Source organism: Notamacropus eugenii, chromosome 5 (assembly GCF_028372415.1).
Source record: "Notamacropus eugenii isolate mMacEug1 chromosome 5, mMacEug1.pri_v2, whole genome shotgun sequence".
NCBI classification, from domain to species: domain Eukaryota; kingdom Metazoa; phylum Chordata; class Mammalia; order Diprotodontia; family Macropodidae; genus Notamacropus; species Notamacropus eugenii.
In genome coordinates, this window is record NC_092876.1 from 429,742,129 (window position 1) to 429,763,822 (window position 21,694).

A 21,694-nucleotide genomic window follows, 5' to 3' on the forward strand; every position below is an offset into this window, starting at 1 on the left:
ATGAATGCCATCTCCAAACAATCTTAGATTTGCTTCTTCAGGAAGGGGCTAAGATTTCAGTAGCACAAATGTCTAGGCATTGATAGCTCAGAATTTGAAAAGCAAAGTTCAGCAAAGCAGAGGCAGAATATTGATTTGAGGTAAAATTAATCTGGAACAGCAAACCAAGATTTAGCCTTTTTCTTTAGTGAATACTGTTTTGCTTAAATGTACAGATGAGTTGCTATTATAATGGGTCTTCCAAACATTTTTCAGGGAGAATCTCTCCTTGAACTTGTTTGGTTGGCTTGGTGATCAGATCAACACCATTCTTCATGTCTCACTCACTAGTTTGCAGGTTGAGGACACAGGGTACTCTTAAGAACCCTCTTAAGAACAATATGGCTCATTCCCCACCATCTAGTGTGCTTCTCATAAACAATCAACTGGCTTAAGGAAACAACTCACCAAATGACATAATAGTTAGCTATAATTTTCCTTGTGTAAACCTTGGATTTAGTTTTCCCTCAAATAAACATGGTATCTTGTGGGTACAGTGGGCACCAACTGAAACATAATTATAGTGAAGTACCCGTATGACCAAGGTAACTATGTCTCCAAATATTACAGGTCCTGAATAGCCTTTCTTTTAGTGTGGAATCCTAGGTCTTTGTTGCATTGGTAGGTCAATTAAGCTCCAGGGTCCAGCTTTCATTCTTTTGCCTGGGCTTGAATCCTGGGGTCAACTCTAAAAGTACGTTGACTAGATCTCTCTCCAATCCAGGGATCAACTCTTAAAATTACATCCACTATAGGGTTCCAGAAATTCCAGGTAGGGCTGTTTTGAAGGCTTTTAGGGGTGTGGCCAATTATTTCTCAGCCAATGGCCAGGCTCCCCTTCAAATTCAGACAAGGAACTTGTTTGCACCTCATAAAGGGCTCTCTAGGTGGGGCCTCATTTTTTAAAAGTTAGTTTAACAACTTATTATTTACTTTCTGTGATTACATTAATAAAGCTGGACTTTATTAATCCCACTCCCATTCCCCGCCCTCTCATATATATAATCCCATGGGGCAAATGAATGCAGGAGCCAACCTCATTTTTCCCATCTTTTCAAAAGTTCTCTTCTGCAATTTATTTCACTGATTAATCCATCATTTTCTTTCTACCTTTTTGATTATCACTCCCACTCCCTTTACCCTTTTCCCTACTGTTCTGTCTTTTAAATCACAAGAACTAGAAGTAATATCTCTATTTTGTTAGGAAGATCTAGGTAGGCTTTCAGTGAAGGCATGAATAAATCCCTAAAGATTTGGAAGCTTTGAGGATGGGGGGGAAGAGTGGTGGTGACAGGAGGGTTGAAGTCTAGGAAGATGGAGGGAATACACAGACCTTTCCAATGATCAAATTAAGGGATCTGGGTTTGATTTCACAGGGCTCCTTTTTGTTGGGAAATAGTCAATATCTGGAGATTGGGGCAGGTGGGGGAGGAGCCAAGGAGAAAAGGTGATTGAATTAAGCTGCCTCCAAGGGATACTTTGACTCAGTTTTAAGTCTCCTTCCCATCTCTAAAGTGCTTTATGTTTTTTTTTTTTAATTGTTTTCTTGAGACACTTCCCCTCCTACCTTTGCATTGAATTTTTAGTAATGTGAGAAAGAAAAATGGAAGGGGGCTGGGGGTGGATAGATTATTATGTTAATTATCTCTAATTTATCCTTGCTTTGTTTCCATTGGCATGTCTCCCAAGTTAGATTTTAAACTCCTGGAGGGCAGGGGCTGCATTTGGCCTCTAATTTTATCTCCAGCGTAGTAAATATAAATTGAATTGAACTGAAATGTCCCCAGTCCCCGGCCTCTTGCTTTCAGTCACCAGAACGAAGATGGGAAAGGGGGAGCGGGGCACAGGCACAGCAGGGGAGCGTCAGCCCTGCATCTTCATATGCTTGGGTCACCAAGACTACAATTCCCACAAGCCTCAGGGGCCGAGGACGGATGCGGCCCCCAGCAGGGCTCCCTCAGGCCCTCATAGTTTACGCTTGCGCAGGAAGTCTTATGCCGGGGGCAGGGCAGGGGGGGGTCAGGGAGAAGAAATAAAGGCTGGTTAAGGCGGAAGATAACCATAGAGTTCGGACTTCTCTCGCTTCCAGCGTAGAGCGGCCCCTAGAGTGGTGGGGCGAGCAGCTCTCCTAGGGGGCTATTAGGGGCGGGGGGTGGGGGTCTCTGACTACAGGCCGCCGGCGGGATCATGGCGACCAGGAACCCCCGTCCCACAGGTGAGCGGCCCCGAGGGACCCCCCGAGACGGATAATCGAAACAGAAACTGCGGTTATGCCCCTTCCGGACTTACCCCCATTTCCCTCCCCTCCCTTTCTCCGTGGCCCAACGTTCACCCTTCCCCCACTCGACCCCTCCATCTCCCCTCCCCCCCATTGCCTCCTACGTGGACCCCGAGCCCTTGGACCCTCTGCCCTTTCCCCAGACGCTGAGCTTCACAACCTTCCTGCCCCTCCCAGAAACCCCCAAACAACTCCCTAACCACCCCCTCCCTCTGCCCTGGAATCCCCCCTTCTCCTCCCCAGAGCCTCCCGCTGGCCCTTCCCCCCCAGTCTTTATTTACCCTCTTCCGTATTGGTGCCCGCACCGCTCCATCCCCCTCCTGCCATCTTTCTTGCAGACGTAGCCCCGCTGCCCCCTCCTTTATTGGGGTGCCCGCCTGGTCACAGGCCACCCTCCCCCACGCCCATTTCTTCCTCGTCCCCTTCCCCCCCCCCCCCCCCCAGAACACAGCCGGGTCTTCTCTCCTTCTGACCTTGCTGTACAGCGTGTCCCCAGAGTCTGAATGCAGTTTGCCCTGGCCGCAGACCCGTGTTTGTGTGCACCCCCTTCTCCCTCTCCTCCAGGAAGGCCGGCTCCTCTTCTCTCCCCGAGGTGCCCGTGCCAGAGGAGCTGTGTGAACATCCCTGGGACTTTTCCTGGTCTATTTCAGCTCCCCCGGCGTTTACCTTGTCTATTTCAGCCCCCCTCCCCCCCCCCCCCCCCCAGCGTTTACCTTGTCTATTTCAGCCCCCCCAGCGTTTACCTTGTCTATTTCAGCCCCACCCCCTTGTCTGGGTCTGGGCCGTCGGGAGGCCTTTCACTGGTGAAAGAGAAGAAAGACTTGGTTCTCCCCCTTTACCCTTCCCCCTTTGTCACTCTTACTGTAAGGCCTACCATCAAAGTCACTTCCATAGACCGCTTACCTCCCCCATCCACTTTGACTTCCGTCTTTCAGTAAGTCTTCGAGATGCTATCACTTTTTTACAGTAGGAACTCAAGATTTTATACACACAGATATGTATCTTGTATATAGATATAGACATAGAGAGATGTATCTCTGGTATCTGGAATTAGACACAAAAAAGTCAAAATTTAAGAGTTCTCAGAGAAACCATTTTACTAGAAAGAGAGATAATTTTAAACTGTTGAAGACCATTTCCTGGCTTTTGACTGAATTTAATGCCTGTGTTTTCCTTTTTCTCTGTGAAAGAACATGACAGTGATGATGATTCTTATGAAGTACTCGATTTAACAGAGTATGCAAGAAGACACCACTGGTGGAACCGTGTATTTGGCCACAGCTCTGGACCTATTGTAGAGAAGTACTCCGTAGCTACTCAGATTGTGTTGGGTGGAGTTACTGGATGGTGAGAATGTAACATTTTTTAATCTTGTAGGATGTCATTGATTCATTAAGACTTGTTCATACTTAACTGAGAGTGGTAGATTGGCAGGACACCCTTACAGACTTGAATTTTAAGACTAAAACATAATGGCTGTGTGAGCAGGGATTAAACCCTTAACTTTGAGGCTTTAAGTGTAGAATATTTTCTGATATTGAGTTTTTAGGAGGAATGCTTACAGATGAAATCACAAGTCAGGACCAAAAAATAGTTAACTAGCTCTTAAAAGAGCTCTTTTTCAATAAAGTAAGGTATATGCCAATGGAGATAAACAGACATTAGCCAATACTCATAATTGTAATATTTTAATCTACAACCAATGTTAGGTGTCTTGGTTTACAGTAGTTTAGTTTGGTCTTTTAAGTGAATAGTGGAGGTAATCAGGGTATTTCCTTACTAGTGCTGCTAAACTTAGTGTTCTTCTAATTATGTCTTGGAAAAATTATTGTCAACATCATACTCTCAGATACCTGTCTTAACTTTTTGCCCATGTTAACATAAATACCTTGGCCTTTTCTTTCTGTCCTCAAGTTTGAGATGGAGGTAACTGATGTTTCCTTCTCTTCCAATCAAGGGACCTTTGAGGTGGGACTCTTCGGCCAAAAGTCAGTATATCTCCACTCTTTGGCTTGCAGACTCTCATTTCCCTTCTAATTACTGTGATTTAAGATGGCCTGCCTGCTTCTTGAAATCTCACCTCCCCCTTCTGTTAACACTCCATCCATCTCAGCTCTTCTCTGAGTCCTTGTCTGGTTCCACCCTCTCTTTCCACTGGGTCCTGAGGAACCGCCATTGTCATTAACAAAACTTTCCATCCATCTTCTTGCACTCCAGGACACCTGGTTTTCGCCAGAAGATACTTCATCCCTTTCCACCCAAATCATATGTACCTTTTATTCTAGCTCCTGATATTTTAGACCAGGAGAGGTTTCTTTTATTAAGCGAGATCTTTCCTCTGCTGCTGTCACTCAGCAACTGGTGCTCTTTTAAGTTCATAAAATCCAAATAAATCACCCTTTCTAAACCCTGTTGGTATTTATTTACTAGTACACACTTCATTAATTGGTTCACAGTCTTTCTGCTACAAATCTTAACCTTATACTTGAGAACTTGAGTTGGGATTCTCTCAGCCAACCCCTATCTTCCCATTTCATCAACCTTCTCATCTCCTGTCACCATATGTATCTTTATTCCAGCTCAGATGATCATGCCCATCACCTTACCTTACCCATAAGTGTTCAGTCTTCCTGATCCAGACCCTGAAAATCTTTCTTCTGTCATTTTCTCCCCCTACTCCTCCTAAACCTGCCCTTTGTCCTTATTGACCTCTTCCCCAGAGTCCCCTGCTTCCCTGGCCTAACGTTCCTCAGTTTCTGGCCTTGACATCCTATAAATAACTCCTTGTCCTCTTGTCTTATTGCCCCTGGAGCCTCGACAACTCTCACCCCTGCCTACTGCTTACCTGCTAATGTTACCCAGGCTTGGAGGAAGTCATTGAGCTTGCTGCTTAGGCCCATTACCACTGCTGGATGACTGCTTTTTATTCTTCGCTAATTTAGTCTACCAGACTCCTCCTGAGTGGTTTTTGCAAAGCTTTTTTTCTCTTCTTTAGCTTCATAGAGCATTCCTTTCCTATTTATTCTCTGTTGGCCCTAAAGGAGTTTCACTAAAAACAGAGGTGCTTTGCCCTGAATTCCCTTCTTTTTCTTGTTTCTAACCTCCCAACTCCCATGACATCATCTCCCATTTTCTTTTCCTTTGTCTCTGATGAAGAGGCTGGTCTCTTCTAATCAAGGCCTTGAGATTATACCCTGCCTTGTACAGGCTCTACTCCAACCTTTTTTTTTTTTTTTTTTTTGCTGCCTATAAATTTGCTTGGAGTTTGCCCAGCTTTGAAAACTTTTCATGTGATCAATCTTATATCTCTTCCCTTTTATAACCCTACTCCTAGAAAAAAGCTATTTTATACTTCTTACCTCTATTTTCTTATACTTACTTTTTCACCCTTTTCTGTCTTCCCCTAAAATTCTTCTTGAAAGTTACTAATACTCTTTTAAAATAGATTTTTATTCACATCTTTGTTTTTAGGTTGCCTAGATTTCCCCCTGCATTCTTTTCCTTTCTCCTTCCCAAAGAGCCGAGCCATCCCTTACAACAAAGAATTTTTTTAAGAGAGGAAGATAAAAAGAAATCGATCCGTTTTCCTTCATATCAAAAACCTGACATATACATGATTCCAAGTCATTATTTTAGAATAGCATAGTAATGTTCCACTGAAGGTCTCTTAGTGGTTAAATGTGATGGCCTGCTCTTATTCCTCATCCTCCTTGATTTTCTGCAGCATTTGACCGGCCATCTTCTGAATGACTCCCTGTCCCAGGGTTTTTGTGACACTGCCCTTTACTAATTTCTGTTTGCCTAACCATTCTTTCTTATTTTCCTTTATTAAGTGATCAATGTTTGGCCGCCTAATTGTGGATATTCCTGTGGTGTCTGTGCTGGGTGCTCTTCTTTCATTTCTACACAGATGATTTTCAGATCTAGATCCAACCTTTTTCTCTTTCTTGAGCTTTAGGCTGTCATGACCAGCTAGCTACCTTTTGGATCTCCAATGTGATGGCCATAGGCATCTGGGACTCAGTCGGTCCAAAATGGAACTATTCCCTCCAAACTCATCTGTCCTCCAAATTTCTCTATTGTAGTTTGCTTAACACCTTCCCTCCAGTCACTTTATTTGTAACCTCCAAGTTACTCTTGACCCCTCCCTCATTCTTCCTCATATTCCTCATATCTGGTTCTGCTTCCACATGTCTCACATTTATATCTTTCTATGGCCGTAGCCCCACTTCAGGGCTTTATCATCTCTCATCTGGCTCCCATTCTGTCCCCTCTCTAGTCTTGTCTTCCACAGACATATCCTAAAATTATTTCCTAAAGTCCAGGCCTGACCATGTAACTATTCGGTTCAAGAGCCTTCTCTCCTATTGCCTCTTAGATAAAAAAACAGCTACTTCTATCTGGCATTTAAAGCTCTTCCCATTATGGCTCTAGACTTCCTTTTCAGGCTTTTTCACATATTTTCACACACTGCATTAAGACCATTCTCATCTACTTGTTTCCTGAACTTCTCCCAGTCTGTGCTTTTGACCTTTTGTCAGGCCAGACCCCATCCTGCTTCTTAGAATCCTTAATTTCTGTCAAAGTCTTTCTTGATCTTTTTAGCTTTAGTGGTCTCTCCTCATGTTATGTATCTGCTTGTCTGTTTACATGTTAAAGCCTCAGTAGAATGTACCTCTTTCCTGTGTTCTCTCCCCTTTCACTGTTCCCAACACTGAGCTCAGTATTATGCACGTGCCAGTCTTTGGGAATTGGGGGCAGCCGGAGAGGGGAGAAAAGCAGAGATAACATTAATAACCGTGAGAGCATATAGCCGTTAAAGTTTGCAGAGTGCTTGACAAATATTATCTCATTTCATCCTCACAACAAGGCTGGGGGTTAGGTACAGTTGTCCCCGTATTACAAGTGAGACTTACCAACTCCTAAACTTCTGAAGTCAAATTTTTTTTTTTAAGCTCCTTGGGGCAGAGGCATCTTTCTCTCCTCTCAATGAGTTTTTTTTTTTCTCTAGAAACCCCAATTTGGAATTTTCTTGACAAAGATCTTAGAGTAGTTTGTCTTTTCCTTCTCCAGCTCATTTTACAGATGAAGAAATTGAGGCAAAGGGGAGGATTAAGTTACTTGCCCAGGGTCACACAGCTAATAAGTATCTGAGGCCTGATTTGAAATCAGGTCTTCCTGACTCCACACCCAGTGTTTATTGGATTGGATTGGATCCTCTTTGACAGTGAGGTCTTAAAATATATAGGAATATCTATTAATATATGATGAATGCCTTATAAATAATTGAATTATTTTGTACACATAGCTGATTTAGACAGTTATACTGTAAAGTTGTAAAATGACTTTAAATATAGACATATAAATGAGGAGCCTTCCTCACAATATCTTGGTGTTTTTCTTTCCATGTTGCCCATCTTGAATTTTGTATTCACGTTGGGCATAGTTGTGTTCCTGTCATGTCCTTTAGTAACACCAGATCTTTTTGTTCAAGGTTTGTAGATTTTCTTTACCATCATTTGAAACTTTGATGGACCCAAAAGAAAAACTAGACATCCTCACTCAAACACTTTGATCATTTAATAGAGGAGGACCTTGTCATTCTTTTTTGCATATACCAGATTCTGTTATTGGACTGTAAGTGACTACATGTAGGTGTGGACCATTGAGTAAGAACACAGTTCATCCCATAGGCTCGTGGGAAGAAGAAAGCACTAGTTTTAACTATCCTCATCCTGTTACATAGGAGACTTTTTAACTTAGGGCCTTAGCTGAGGTTTTTAATGTAGTTTCCTATACTTCTGTTGGCTTTGTGTGCATGCTACTTTATTTTGGTGCAGTTTTGTTCATGTGAATCTGAGTCAATGTGTAGGTGGATAAGAATAGATAAGAAAAAATCAAAAGTGTTCATGTTTGGAGTGACAGTAAAAGAAATTAACTTGAAAATTGTTGGGGGATAAGGCGCAGGTTTTGTGCCCACATGAATGTTACAGCATGATTATATTATTTCTACACTTCTAGAAATAATCCTAGGTCATTTAAACACATGGATAGGGAAAAACTTGGTTGAGATAGCTCTTCTCTAGAATTTGGGCTTAGCCAGATTCCAAGAGGTTCTACTAGTTAGCTCTATTAGTATCAGGAAAAATAGTTTTATGTTGAGAGAAATGAGTTTTTTTAATACTTCATATATTGGTGTTTTGAAGAAGTGTAAGGTTTTATTTTTGGTAAAGAATTTAAAAATTGATGACACAGTGTTTTAGTAATTATAGAGAATTGTATTTGGGAAAAATATTAACAGCAAATATTTTTATGATGTTTTAAATTTTGCAAAGTGCTGTACATATATGATCTTATTTTGAGGTAGGTGTTGTTATCCTGTTTCACAGATGGGAATATTGAGGCAGACTGTAAACCCAGGTCTTAATGACTTCAATTCCACTAAACCACCTTTCTGTAGTATGTATGAAGAAATACATAATGAGCACACACCTAAGCAGTTGTCAGTTCAGATCTTGAGTTTAATGGATCTTTTTTTTCTTTATTCTTAGGTATGAAGATTAAACAAATTAGAGATAAATTAGTCAATAGTTAAATCCACATGTCACAACCATACTTTTGTAGTTGCTTGCGGCTTCACAGAGGATTTTTGAAGGGTTAGTGAAGGTGATTTTTATACAAACCAAATAAATTTTCTTAGAAAATAATGAATTCACAAAATCTCATAAAAATGAATGTTGAAAACTATCTTTACTTGTAAACAGAAAAAATAAAATACTATTTACAAAAAATAAGAACGTAAAACCAGCTCCAGAATGGTAAGCTAGGAACAAAAGGTTAGCAACAAGTACTAGAAAGTGATAAAAAAGGCATTTTTGCTTAAAGAAAAAAAAAAGTTTACCCAGCATAAAAATTTAAAATTTATTTTGCCTAAACTATTTTAAAAAGTAGGTTCCCTTAGTATGTAAAAATAACAACACATAAAACACTTTATTTTCTTTACAAAAACCCTGTGAGAGAGGTGGTGCTACTATTTTTCCCATTCTACAGGTGAGGAAACTGGCTAACTCAGTGTAGTTATTAATTATGTGCCATTTCTGTAGTAGGAGGTCTCCGTTGGAGTACTCAAAGGATTTTTGCTTGACTCTGCTGGGTGTCATTTTTTCAATGACTTGGATAAAGTTATAGATAGTATGCTTCTCACATTTGCATGTGACACCAGACTGGTTAATACACGAGGTGACCCAAAGAATATTGACCGACTAGTATTAGGCTGACATGGATGCAGAAGATTACTTATAGAAGGGCTGTTACTGCCATGAGCAAGGTTCTCTTCTCCATTTAAGACCCAAATAGAGGAAGATTGAATGGGAAGGTAATACCAAGGTATTGTAGGAAGGCTGATAATAGAAGTTTTTAGCAGGGAAGAGAAGGTTTACAGTGTTTGCTATGCAGAGAGGGATAGATGGTAGGAAGGAGTGAAAGGATTGATCCATGCTGTAATGAGAGCCCAGGTGGCATTAGAGAAATTTGACCCAGTCAACATGATTGTGCCATTTTCTCCCAATCTGCTGAACAAGCCGCATGTGAATAGGATTGGAGAAAGAAGATGGTGGGATTAATCCAGGTCAATCATGATGATGAAGCCAGGAATCCAAGAGGGTAGCTGAAGGATTGAGACTGAGAAGGGTGAGAGATGAGAGGTCATCATGAGGGAAGAGTACATTTCAGAAAAATAATGGAAAGATTTTATAACAGAAGGTTATGATCGATAGGACTTGTGTGTGAAGGTGTTAATCATTCTGCCTTTTCTTAAGTGCTGCCATGTACTACAGAGATTAAGTTCAGTAGTATTTCAGCAAAGACAGATCTCTGTGGGCTTAAGTAAACTTGGAGGTTTTCTTGGAGGAGGTGGAGCCTGACTGACCTGGACCTTTTAAAAAAATCTTTAGATGGGGAGATAAGATAGAAAACATCCTAAGGAAGGGGACACCATAGCCTGAGCCAAGTTAGGTATGAGAGTGATGTGTCCCATAAACAGTGAGAAGAGGCAGGTCTGCCTTTTGCAGAATAGAGAACTAAGATTGAATAATAGGTAGGACAGTATCTTGTATAGTATTTTGTTTCCCAGCATAAGGAGTTGGGATTTTTATTCTGTACTTAGGGACAATCCATTTAGGACCCCATAATACAGAATGGAGAACTATCTTTCTGTAGTCGAATAAAATTAATGTTTTTCCCAGGAAAGCTAAGGAACTAGAATTTAATGAAATATTTCTCTTCTCTCTACTTTTTTTTTTTAAATTTAAGGTGTGCGGGATTTTTATTCCAGAAAGTTGGGAAGCTTGCAGCAACTGCCGTGGGTGGCGGCTTCCTTCTACTGCAGGTAGGTGATCACAAAATTCTGTTAGTTTCTGGTTTTGTGTAGCTGTTCCACAAGTCCAGCAGGTGAGTGAATTTAAGCAATTAGTGGAATGAAAAATGAAGTTTCTTCATTTCCTTTTCAAAACAATTATAAACATGTGACTTTTCAGAAACTCTCTCTCAGTACACAGACAGCCATATCTGTTTCATATAAGCGTAAAGACCATTCACTTAAGATCACATACAAGTCAGCAAGCATTTATTAAGCATCTGTTGTGTCCTAAACTCTGTGCTCAGTGCTGTGGATACAAAGAAAAAAACAATTCTGTAGTATAGAATATATATATTCATGGTGTAAGGGGAGAGCAGATACAGAGCACTATGTGTGAACAAGACATAGACAAGAGAAGCTGGAGATCATCTCAGACAGAAGGCTGGTTTACTTCATTCTTTGTTCTCCGCATCAGGAGGGTGATTTTTTGGCTTGCAAATTAACTGGATTTAAGTGAGGCCAAGCTGTGCATCATCATCATCAGCCTCACTCTCTTCCAGAGTCAGGGTCCATTGGCAGGACATAAGTCCAGACAACTGGCAGTGACCCCAGATGCAGGGGAGAACTTGGCCATTGTAAACTAAGGACTTTCCTAGGTCTCAGTTTGTCTGAGGCAAACGCCCACTCAGTAATTAAAAGCATGGTAAGAATTGAGACAAAAGATGGCCCAGTTTGTCTTCACAAAAGAATCATTCTGGGAGGGGAAGACCACCGGAGTTTCTCCAGAGGTAAGGCAGGACTGTGAAAGGCTTCTTGCAGAAGGTGGGACTTCTTTAGCTAAGACTTAAAGGAAGCCTGAGGAGGAAGTGAGGAGAGAGTTCCAGGCATGGGGGAAAGTTAGTAAAATATGCTTGGAGTTGGAAGATGTTGAGAAACAGCAGGGATGTCAGTGTCACTGGAATTACAGAATTTATGGAAAGTTAGAGGAGGAAGGTTCTAGTAGTGTAAGGTATAAGAAGACTGGAAGGGTGAGCTAGGTCAGGAAATGCTTTGAATGTCAAACAGGATTTTACATGTGATCTTGAAGGTAATAGGGAACCACTAAAGTTGATTGAATAAGGAGATGACATAGTCAGACTTGGGCTTTAGGAAGATCAGTTTGACAGCCAAGAGGAAGATAAAGCAGGAATGGACAGCGATTAGCTGGCTGTTAAAGTAGACTAAGTGTGAAGTGATGAATGAGCACAATATGCAAACATTTGAAAATGCCTGGGAATGAGTATGGGCAACTCTAGAGCACTGTCATCCGCACGTCCGGTTTTAAAGGATTTAATAGCCCACAGCAACCAGCAGTCAATCGGTAAGTGCGTATTATGTGCTTTGCGCTGTGCTAAGAGCTAGAGATACAAAAAGCACCAAAAGACAGCCCCTGCTTTCAAGAACCTTACAGTCTAATGGGCCGAGAAGCAAACAGATACAGAGCAAGCTATATATAAGACAAATAGGAAATATTTAAAGGAGGGAAGGAAGTAAAATTGCCTCCCTATAGAAGATGGGATTTTAGTTGGCACTTAAAAGAAGCCGAAATGATTAGTAGTCAGAGTGGAGGAGGGAGAGCACCCCAGGCATGGTGGACAGCCAGAGATCTGGAGTATTGTTTGTGGAACAGCCATAAGGCCAGTATCCCTGGATCGAAGTGTATGTATTGAGGAGTAAGGTGTAAGAAGACTGGAAAGCTAGGAGATAGCTAGGTTATGAAGGGTGTGGAATGCCAAAGGTTATGAAAGGTGTGGAATGCCAAACAGAGCATTTTGTATTTGCTCCTGGAGATAATAGGAAGCTGCTGGAGTTTGAGTAAGGGGGATGACATGAACAGACCCCCACTTAAAGAGAAGATCTCTTTGGTGGCTGATTTGGAAGGTTGAGTTAGAGAGGGGAAGAGATTGGGAGGCAGCAAAAACAATAAGGCGTGAGATGATGAGGGCTTGTGCTCCAGTGGTGGCATTGTTAGAGGAGAGAAGGGAGCTATTGGAGAAATGTTACAAAGCGAAATCAACAGGTTGTGGCAAAAACTTGGATGGGGGGGGTGAGAGATAGTGAGGAATCCAGCATAACTTCTAGGTTGTGAGCCGGAGGGACTGGAAGGATGGTAATGATTTCTGCAGTTAATAGGGAGAGTAGGAAGAAAGGGAGTGGGTTAGGAGAAAAAAATTCAGATTTGGACACATTGAGTATTAAGAAATTTATAGGACATCCAGTTTGAGATGTTCAGTAGGCAGTTGGAGATGCAAGACTGAAGGTCAGCGGAAAGATTGGGTCAGGAAAGGTAGATTTGAGAATCATCAGCTTTGAAAATGATTAAATCTCTGGAAGCTGATTAGATTACCAAGTGAGATAGTGTAGAGGGAGAAGAGAAGAAGATGTAGGACAGAACTTTAAGGGACACCTGTGGTTAGAGGGCATGATCTGGAGAAGGATCCAGCAAAGGAAATAGAGGAGTGGTCAGATACGTTGGAAAAGAGCAGCAGAGAGGGCGTCCGAAAACCTAGAGTGAAGGAGGAGAGAGGATTATTACTGTAAAAGGCTACAGGGAGGTTAAGGGGGAGAGGAATGGAGAAAAGGCCTTTGGATTTGGCCACTAAGATAATTAGAGCAGTTTTGGTGGAATAAGACCAGAGGCCTCATTGTAAAGGATTAAGAAGAGGGTGAGAGCAGAGAAAGTGAAGACATCTGCTATAGATGGCCTTTTCAAGGAATTTGTATCTAAATCTACAAAGGACAGAAGAGAAATAGGATTATAGTTAGTAGGGATGGAAGATCAAGCAAGAGTTTTTTCAGGATGAGAGGACATGGGTATGTTTATTGACAGTAGGAGATGAGCCAATAGAGAGGGAGAGATTGTGAAAAGAAGTGAGATAATAGGAAATACAGAGATCAGGCATTGTGTTGATGGAATTGGGATGGCATGGGATCACTTGTATAAGTAGAGAAGTTGACCTTGGTAATGAGTAAGGTCACCTCATATGAGAAGAAGTGACAGGGACAATAGTGACAGAATGCACCCGAGTGATAGGAGATGAGGAAGTTTACAGTGGATGGCTTCAGTTTTTTCTGTTAAATATGGGACAAGGTTCTCAGCTGAGAGAGTGGGGGAGAGGTATCCATGGGAAGTTTGAGAAGAAATGAAAAAGTTTGGAAGAGCTGCTGTGAAGATTGGGGTAGGAACTGATAGGAAAGACAGACTACTATTGCCTAGCAGCAGTGAGGGCCCAATTAAAGTTGTGTAACTTAAGTTTGTAGAGGATCCAATCAGAACAGTTAAGTGATTTTCCCTGTCTTTGTTCAGGAGTGTGTGTGTAGGAATGAAGCTGACAGATGATGGGAGGGATCCAAGACTGAAGTGTGTCTGGGCATAGTTCGTGATATAAGGGGCTAAAGATTCAAGAGAGCTGAACAGTGTAGAGAGGAATTGGTACACCAAGGAGTAAAGATGAGGAGGAGGGGAGATGGCCTAGGAAAGAACTGAGGGGTCAAGGGATTGGAGGTCATAGTGGGAGAAAGAGTAGTGTTAGGTAAGAGAAGCCAGAGAAAGAGGTGAAAAGACAATAAATTGCAGTTGGCTAAGGGGTTTTGAGTTCTTGAACATGGAAGTGGGACATTTATGATTGATGGCAGGATCAAGGATATAACAGTCTTTGAGTGTGGCTGAGGTTAGATGGAGTAGGCTGAAGAACTGAGTGATGAGATTATTTGGGGGAAAGTCATTTTGAAGTTAGTTTGAATTTTGTAGGATGGGGGTGAGAGAGGAGAGAAAAACTGAGCCTCAACTGAAACCTATTGAAGGAGAGTTACCAGGAAGTCTGTGGACCACAGCTACCAGGGTTTTGACTGGGTGGTAGAGATGAACCTCAAAGGAGAAGCAGCTACGGAGGGATGGAAGTAGGAAGAGAACCTGGAAGTGACGTTGAGGAGTATTCCACCTGCCTCCTTTAGAGCAGTGAGCTGCGGAGAATGAATGAAGAGGCAGCCAGTAACACGTCACTTTGTACTTTTTAGATAGTCACAAAACAGCTCCATGAAAACTCTTGAGTTTTCTAAACTTTGGAACATGTACTGTTATCTTTTAAACTTCTTTGTCTATCATGACTTAAGTGTGTGGCATTTTCTCCATTTCACGCGGATCCACAGTAGTTTCCAGTAACTGGTTTTCATGTCTTGCAGCATATTAAGTATTGCATTTTGAAAATACTGGACAGGATTGGCACCTCTTATACAGAGTCACAAAGAGGAGAGAGGTGCCCCTCCCTTTTTTTTTTTTTGCCCACCATACAAATCGTTTTTAACAATCTCAGCTGTGAAATTCTGTATCCATTCATGAAGTATGTCTTATTCTGCATCCATATTTGATATTCCAGCTTCCTCACTCCCTATGTTTGTCCTGTGTCACTAAAGTAAAAAAACCACAAGCATCTACATACAGTAAATATAGTTTCACTCTAGACATGGAGCCATGAAAACCAAACTGAGAGGAACTGAGAAGTAGTAGAATGTTTAATTTCTTTTAAACCTACTCTCATAGGTTCATTAAACTTACTTTGATTTATAGATACACAGTTTGAGTATGACGTCTTAAGATTCTTATGTTCTAATAGCTAAGCTTTCTCCTCAGAACTATTATTAGCTCTTATAAAAACATAGTGATGCAGGCTGATTATAGCATGTGCATTTTACCCACAGGATGACCTGGGCCATGCAGATAGAGGCAAAGATGGACACAAAGGAATTATGCCCACCCCTAAGTTTAGCCTTATTCATCTTAAGTTTTTAATGATCCCTGTTTCAACCTCACTTCTTCACCTTATCCTGTGTCTGACCAGGTAGCCACATAGTCTCAGCCCCCTTTTAATTCCTGTCTCTCTTTCTTATCCCTGGGATAATCCTTTGTAAAAAAAAACCCAACCCAGGCTCGCCCTGATCACATGCTTTTTTTTGGCTTTTATGTACACATCTATGTACATTCTGATATACATAATCATCTGGTCCATCTGGTATTTTTAAATGCAGAAGAGAAATACATAATCTTTTCATAATTACAGTGTTCAAAGGTGCTAGGGGTTTGCTTACCCTAAATTGGAGTATCCAGGTCCTTTTTTCTATCTCAGTATAAAACCCTGGTTTCCTGGGTTTGAGCAGTTTCCATATACAACTTCACTTCTCCAGCTCAAGCCAATATGACGGCACAGTATAGTAGTGAAGGGAAGGTTGCATATATCCCTCATGCCCTTTTTGAATGAGTATATACACAGAGTTTGTTTATTATTTAACCCTGTTTAGCTTAAGATAGATGTGGCTCTGTGGTTTCTCTGGACCTTACTAAAATATTCATGTATGCCAGTTCATAAGCCCTTGGTGCTTAGTACATAGTAAGCACTTAATAAGTGTTTTTCATTCATTCATCCTGGTATGGAAGTATTGAGAGCATTGAGGCCCTGACTCCTTCAAGACAGTTAAGGATCTGAAAGCTAAAGATTTTTCAGATCACTTGAGCCATAGACTGTTAATGAATAATATGTACTGATCCACATTGCTGTTAGACACTAAAACTTGTTAGTTTTTCGTGTCAAAAATTATGTGGCAGGTATTTGACAATTATTTAGGACTAAATAGATATATAGTTTCTCTACCCCACTAGAAGCTGGACCATTTTTTTATCTTGATACTTCGTCTAATTTGGAAAAATTTTATATACATTGATTATAGTTATGAGTGAATTGGGGCTCATACAATATCATATTTGATGTAATCTGATCATGGTCAGGCCTGAACCACTGATTGGCCTATCCTTTGTATTTTCTGTATTGGGTATGATCTGAGGCTGAGTTGGATACTGTTAGATATTTTGGGACTAGATTGCGTCTCTCCCTGCTAGGACATATAAAGCAAGGATTTGACCAGACCATCCCCCAAGGGTGGGTTTAGTGAAATTTTATCTTGTGGCAGTCACTTTGTTATTAAATGACCATGTTAAGATATCATGACCGAATGAGAATATTTTAGTTAGTAACTCTACTATATTCCCAGAAATATAGACCTTTGCTAACATCTTCCATACCTGGATTGGAATATCTATCAAATGGGAAAACTAGCTGTATAAATGGCTATATGTGTATTTTATGTATAAAATACATGTACAATACAATACAGTAAAAATTGTGACTGAAGTAATGTATCGTGGGACTTACAGAATCAGTCTTTCTGGTTATATGTCTACTTTTTGTGTGTATATGAAGCAGTGTAGTCCATAACTTTGCTGTTTTACACGTATGCATACACAGGGAGATAATGAAATAATGAAAAGGTGTTAGTTCAAGAGGAAGGTTTAGGTTCAGATTCTTCCTCAGAGGCAAGTGATGGGGTCATGGGCAAATTACTCAGTCTCTAAGCTTCAGGTGCTAAATTTGGTTAAAAAAGTGAAGATAAAGCCAAAAGTATCTACCTTGCAGAGTCATTGTGAGGCTTCATTGTTAGCATACTTCATCTGCATCTTAAAGTACTTTGTACATTCTAGTATATGAATGTCATCTACTGTTAGAATAGCGATAGCTCCTTATACATCTCTAGCAAATGGTAAATATTTTGTGAGTTGCCAACATTTGCAATTTAAGGTATTTTTAACAATTACACTTGAGTGAAGTTGGCAGAAGAAAACTGGTATAGAAAACATTTTGATTACTTATAAGTAAAAATTATAACCATATACATGCACAAAATAGATATGCCACTTCATAGGCTCTGTGGATCAAAGAGTGGTAAGTACATGCAGCAGCAAATATAAATCTTGTAAAACCTGACTTGAGTTAAGTAGCAAATCTTCTGAGTATACAGATTGGACAAGTTCCTAAACACTGAGCTAAGTGCCAGCTATCTGGAAGTTTCTGCCAGAGAAAGATTTGCCCTTCTACTTGATCTCCACAGTGTACATTTCTTATGTTGTTTTTAGTGATGTAGTAAAAAAAAAAATAAAGAAGTACTGTACATAAAGGCCTTCTTCAGAGTGACATTGACAGAAGAGAATACAGGATTCAGAATCATCTTTTGGGTATGACATCAGATATTCTCGTTGTTTGAAAAGCCCAGAGAACTGATTTACATAGAATGTATTCTAAGAAGAGGTTCTTAATAGATGAGCTTCTGATTTACTGCTTGTCTGATTCTTATCTTTGATTTTATTTGAGTATTCTAAAGTGTTCCTTTATTTTCAAATATTTTCTCATTCAAAAATATAACGGTTCATTTCTATCCTGTTACATTCTTTTTTGTGTGTAATACACATTTACTTATAATTGTACTTGGGATTTATGCAGTGAAAAAACTCAGCATAATTTGGCCATATTTTTACATTCTACCTACAGAAATAAGTTACCTTAAGATGGGCTTTTAGAGCTGTAAGGGAAGATTTGATCAACTTTTTTCCTTCAGATAAATAATTGGTTACTCATGTGTCTCTATTTTCACAATGTCCAGCTTCCCAAAGGAAGTGTTATAGGAGTAACTTTAGAATGCTTACATTATAGCATTCTATAATGCTGTGTATACGTAAGCTTTCTATACATAAACACATAAGTAGCGCTGTTTAATAACCCGGTGTAATAATTTCAACAACAGTGGAATTTTAATGAATGACTTAGCAGATTGACTGGTTTAATACCATTTTATCATCTTGTTAACTCTAGATTGCCAGTCATAGTGGCTATGTGCAAGTTGACTGGAAGAGAGTTGAAAAAGATGTAAACAAAGCAAAAAGACAGATTAAAAAAAGAGCAAATAAAGCTGCACCTGAAATCAATACCATCATCGAAGAGGTAAGGTCAAATATTGTCTGTGGGGGAGTTTTTTAGGGGCTCAGTGAGTCTTGAAGACTGTCAGCTAAATTATTAGAAGGGTTTTTACCTGTATCAGTGAGGAGAATACTCATACTGATTGAACTTTGAAGTGAATTGTTTGATTTTGGTGGTTAATAAATGGCTTTTTAGGACAGTCTTAACAATACTCAAGGTGCCTTGCAGTAAGCTAAGGGTCCTGCACTAATGTAAATATACAGGGCTTGTACTTTTATAAATACCTCTGTCTCTCATTTTCTAAAATTTGATTTCGCTAACATCCAAAGTTCTGTGAGAACTCATTTTCGTTGAAAGTGAATCAGGCTGGAAAATGTCAGGTAATATTTGTTTTAATAATATGCATTTAATAAAATTTTTTTCTTTTTTTTAGTCAACAGAATTTATCAAACAGAACATAGTGGTGTCCAGTGGATTCGTGGGAGGCTTCTTGCTAGGCCTTGCATCTTAAGGACATGAGTGTTGCTGTTTGGATGGATTAATTAACAACAAAAACCTTAGTGACAGTGTGCTGTCTTGCAAAGTAGTATGCGTCACCAGATTCTTCTGGGCAAGAAGACTGAGCTGCGTGGACAGCGCTGAAACTTACACTTGTAGACTTTTGCCTTTTGAAGCTTGGCAAACTAGGATTTGCTAAAAAAAAAAATAAACTGTGCGGTATATATCACATTTCTGGACAAAACCTGGCTAACTTTCATCATGACTTTTTAATCCTGTGCCTGTTCAGAAATTAGTATTTTTAATGTAACTGTTGGTATAGATATGTAATTGTCTTGGTAAAAGGACCTTTTATTTGACATTTTTCCCACAGAGTTGCTGTTTTTTTCTTTATTTGAAGAAGCATTCTCCATTGTGCTGTAGAGTAAATAGTGCCAATAATTCAATAACATGTATTATAGTTTGAATATGAACAGATAAGAAATCTGTTTGCAATAAACTGTAGAACTGTAATGTGCTTTTATGGAAGGATTAGAAATACTTATTAGAGATATTAAAAACAAATTAAACAGACTCTTCTGTTGCTGTTTAGTGCTATTTTTCCAAGATTATTTTATTTTCCTACAAATATAGTTTATTGGACGATTTCATAACAGGGAGTTCCCCGGTGAAGAAGCTACCTCCACTAACACAGATTGGCTGCGGCTCTGCCACTTATGGTCTTAAACTCTTGGTGCCCTTGCCCAGGGTCAGACAGCCAGGCATGCTGACACCTCTCTGTACACTATCCTGGACTGCCTATTTGCTTAAATAGTAGCTGTGCTAATATTGTTGGATATTCCATTTCTAGCACATTTTTTCATTGTATCTTAAATGTTTTTTCTTCCCCATTAAATTTTTAAAGTCATATCCTTAAAACCCATCTGATTACTTATCTTTGGAATACATTTTCATTATTTGTTGGCTTTAATATTTTAAGAAGAAGGAAATTTGTGCTCTGGAGAGGATCAGAAGAATTTGGGCATGGAAGGAGGTTTTGACGTCTGGGCCCCTGCCCAACTTATTTTACATATGTTACAGATTGGAAAACTAAGAATCAAGAGAGGGGATTTGATTTGCTCCAAGCCGCATCGTCAAGTTTAGGTCGTCTGACTTCACGTCCATTGCTCTTTGTTGTGCCAGTGATTTATTTTTAGGCTTATCAGTAGTTACATAATTGTGAAGTTGTTTGTAGCTTAAGCTGAATAGCTTGGTTGATTTAATTTGAAATGTAAAACCAATTTAAAAAATTTCTGACTTTTATGAAGTTGAACCTTGACATCCCACTATTTTCTCAGGGGGAGTGAGTACAGTACATGTACTTAATTGAAAAGGAAAATTCCTTGTGATCTTGCCCTGTTCTAAAAAAAAGTATGAACTGTCATGTTTGTATAGGGTCTGAAATTAAAGTAACTGAGGGAATTTAGAGCAGCGTAGAATGTGTTCAGAGTTCATAGATCTAATATATTCAGGATCATTTCCCTTTCAGTTTTCAGGTGCTTCACACAGTGTGTTTTCAAGTTATTTTGCATTTTGTGTAGCATAAAAAATGGAACATGATTTCTGTGGTTATTATCTGATAGCTGTAATCATGAGAATTAACTTCATGTTGTTCCTCAAGTTTTTTCCTTTACATCAGTGAAAGCCTCAGGTATGAGGCTAAATAAACTCCATCCTTGGTTAATCTGAAATGATTACATTTGTAAACACTTTTCTTTGGGTGCTTTTCTGCTGCTATTCCCTTAACAAGTTTTTGTTTCTTTGGAATAAGAAAATGACAGACGTGGATCCAAGATGTGAAAATATGATCAGGGCCACACAGGAAACTTTGGCCATCGTGTTGAGCTCTTTAAATATCAGCACGAGATTCAAAATTCTCATTTGACATTGTGATACAACTCGGATTTTCATTTTTAGAACAAAGGGACAAAATCCATAAAAGTTATCTAAATCTTCATTAAAGAATTATTTATTGAACACCAAACTTAGGATGTCTAGACAATGTGGGAGATAAAGTAGTATAATAAGTTATTCCTGCTATGCATAGGCAGTATGGGAGATTTAAAGAGTACAATAAATGGTGCTGTTCTCAAAGCTTAGTGGTGAGACAAAACATAAATCTGAAGTATTAAACAATAATCTAAGAGTGTGAGACAGATCACTCATGATAAGGTGCCAGATGAGTGAAATGGGCAAATGCAGAGAAATCCACATACATAAATTTAAAATTTTTCAAGAAATGTATTTCTTTGCTTTTGCCATCCATTGTTAAACATCTAAGTAAGAGGCATTATCTCCATAATAGTTTTCATATGTTTTGGGTCATAGACTATGATAGTGAAGATAAAGGGTAAGGCAATACATTAATATTTAGTAAAATACATAGTTAGATTTAGTGATACCTAGAGGAAAGTCAGTGCTAAGGATGGAAAAGACTTGTTTAGCAAGTGAAGGAAAGGCTTTGGGCATAGTTAGCCAAAAGTCCCTATCCTTTTTGAAAACTTCAGATCTTGAACTTATATATCATTGTTCAGGGCACTCCTTTTATTCAAATACTCACTAGTTGGGACAGTGTGTTTTATGTGTAATGTAAAAAAATATTTGCACATAAAACAAGTTTGATTTTTTAAGAGGAAAAAAAGTACT

The 21,694-nt window shown here is 39.6% G+C and overlaps 1 protein-coding gene and 1 long non-coding RNA gene across 3 annotated transcripts in view; one reads left to right on the top strand and one right to left on the bottom strand.

The window, feature by feature from the left end:
• The window catches only part of LOC140507140 (uncharacterized), a 38,179-nt gene extending 35,274 nt beyond the window's left edge, over positions 1-2,905 (bottom strand). Inside the window, exon 1 of one of the 2 annotated variants that reach the window (XR_011968210.1) lies at positions 2,791-2,905. This is a non-coding gene — a long non-coding RNA (uncharacterized lncRNA). Of the gene's footprint in view, positions 1-2,598; positions 2,685-2,790 lie in introns of those variants that run through there. The other variant, XR_011968209.1, reaches the window with a different exon arrangement.
• Positions 1,908-20,739, top strand: FUNDC1 (FUN14 domain containing 1). Its single transcript, XM_072615116.1, has 5 exons — positions 1,908-2,254; positions 3,508-3,664; positions 10,628-10,703; positions 18,407-18,535; positions 18,945-20,739. The coding sequence occupies exons 1-5, from the start codon at positions 2,227-2,229 to the stop codon at positions 19,020-19,022; spliced, it is 468 nt and encodes a 155-aa protein (XP_072471217.1). The 5' UTR covers positions 1,908-2,226; the 3' UTR covers positions 19,023-20,739.
• Positions 20,740-21,694: the final 955 nt, after the last annotated feature.

Coding starts and splice junctions, on each gene's coding strand:
- FUNDC1 (XM_072615116.1), top strand. CDS start 2,227: ATGGCGACCAGGAACCCCCGTCCCACAG. Junction 3,665..10,627: donor TTGGGTGGAGTTACTGGATG/GTGAGAATGTAA, acceptor TTTAAATTTAAG/GTGTGCGGGATTTTTATTCC. Junction 18,536..18,944: donor TCAATACCATCATCGAAGAG/GTAAGGTCAAAT, acceptor TCTTTTTTTTAG/TCAACAGAATTTATCAAACA.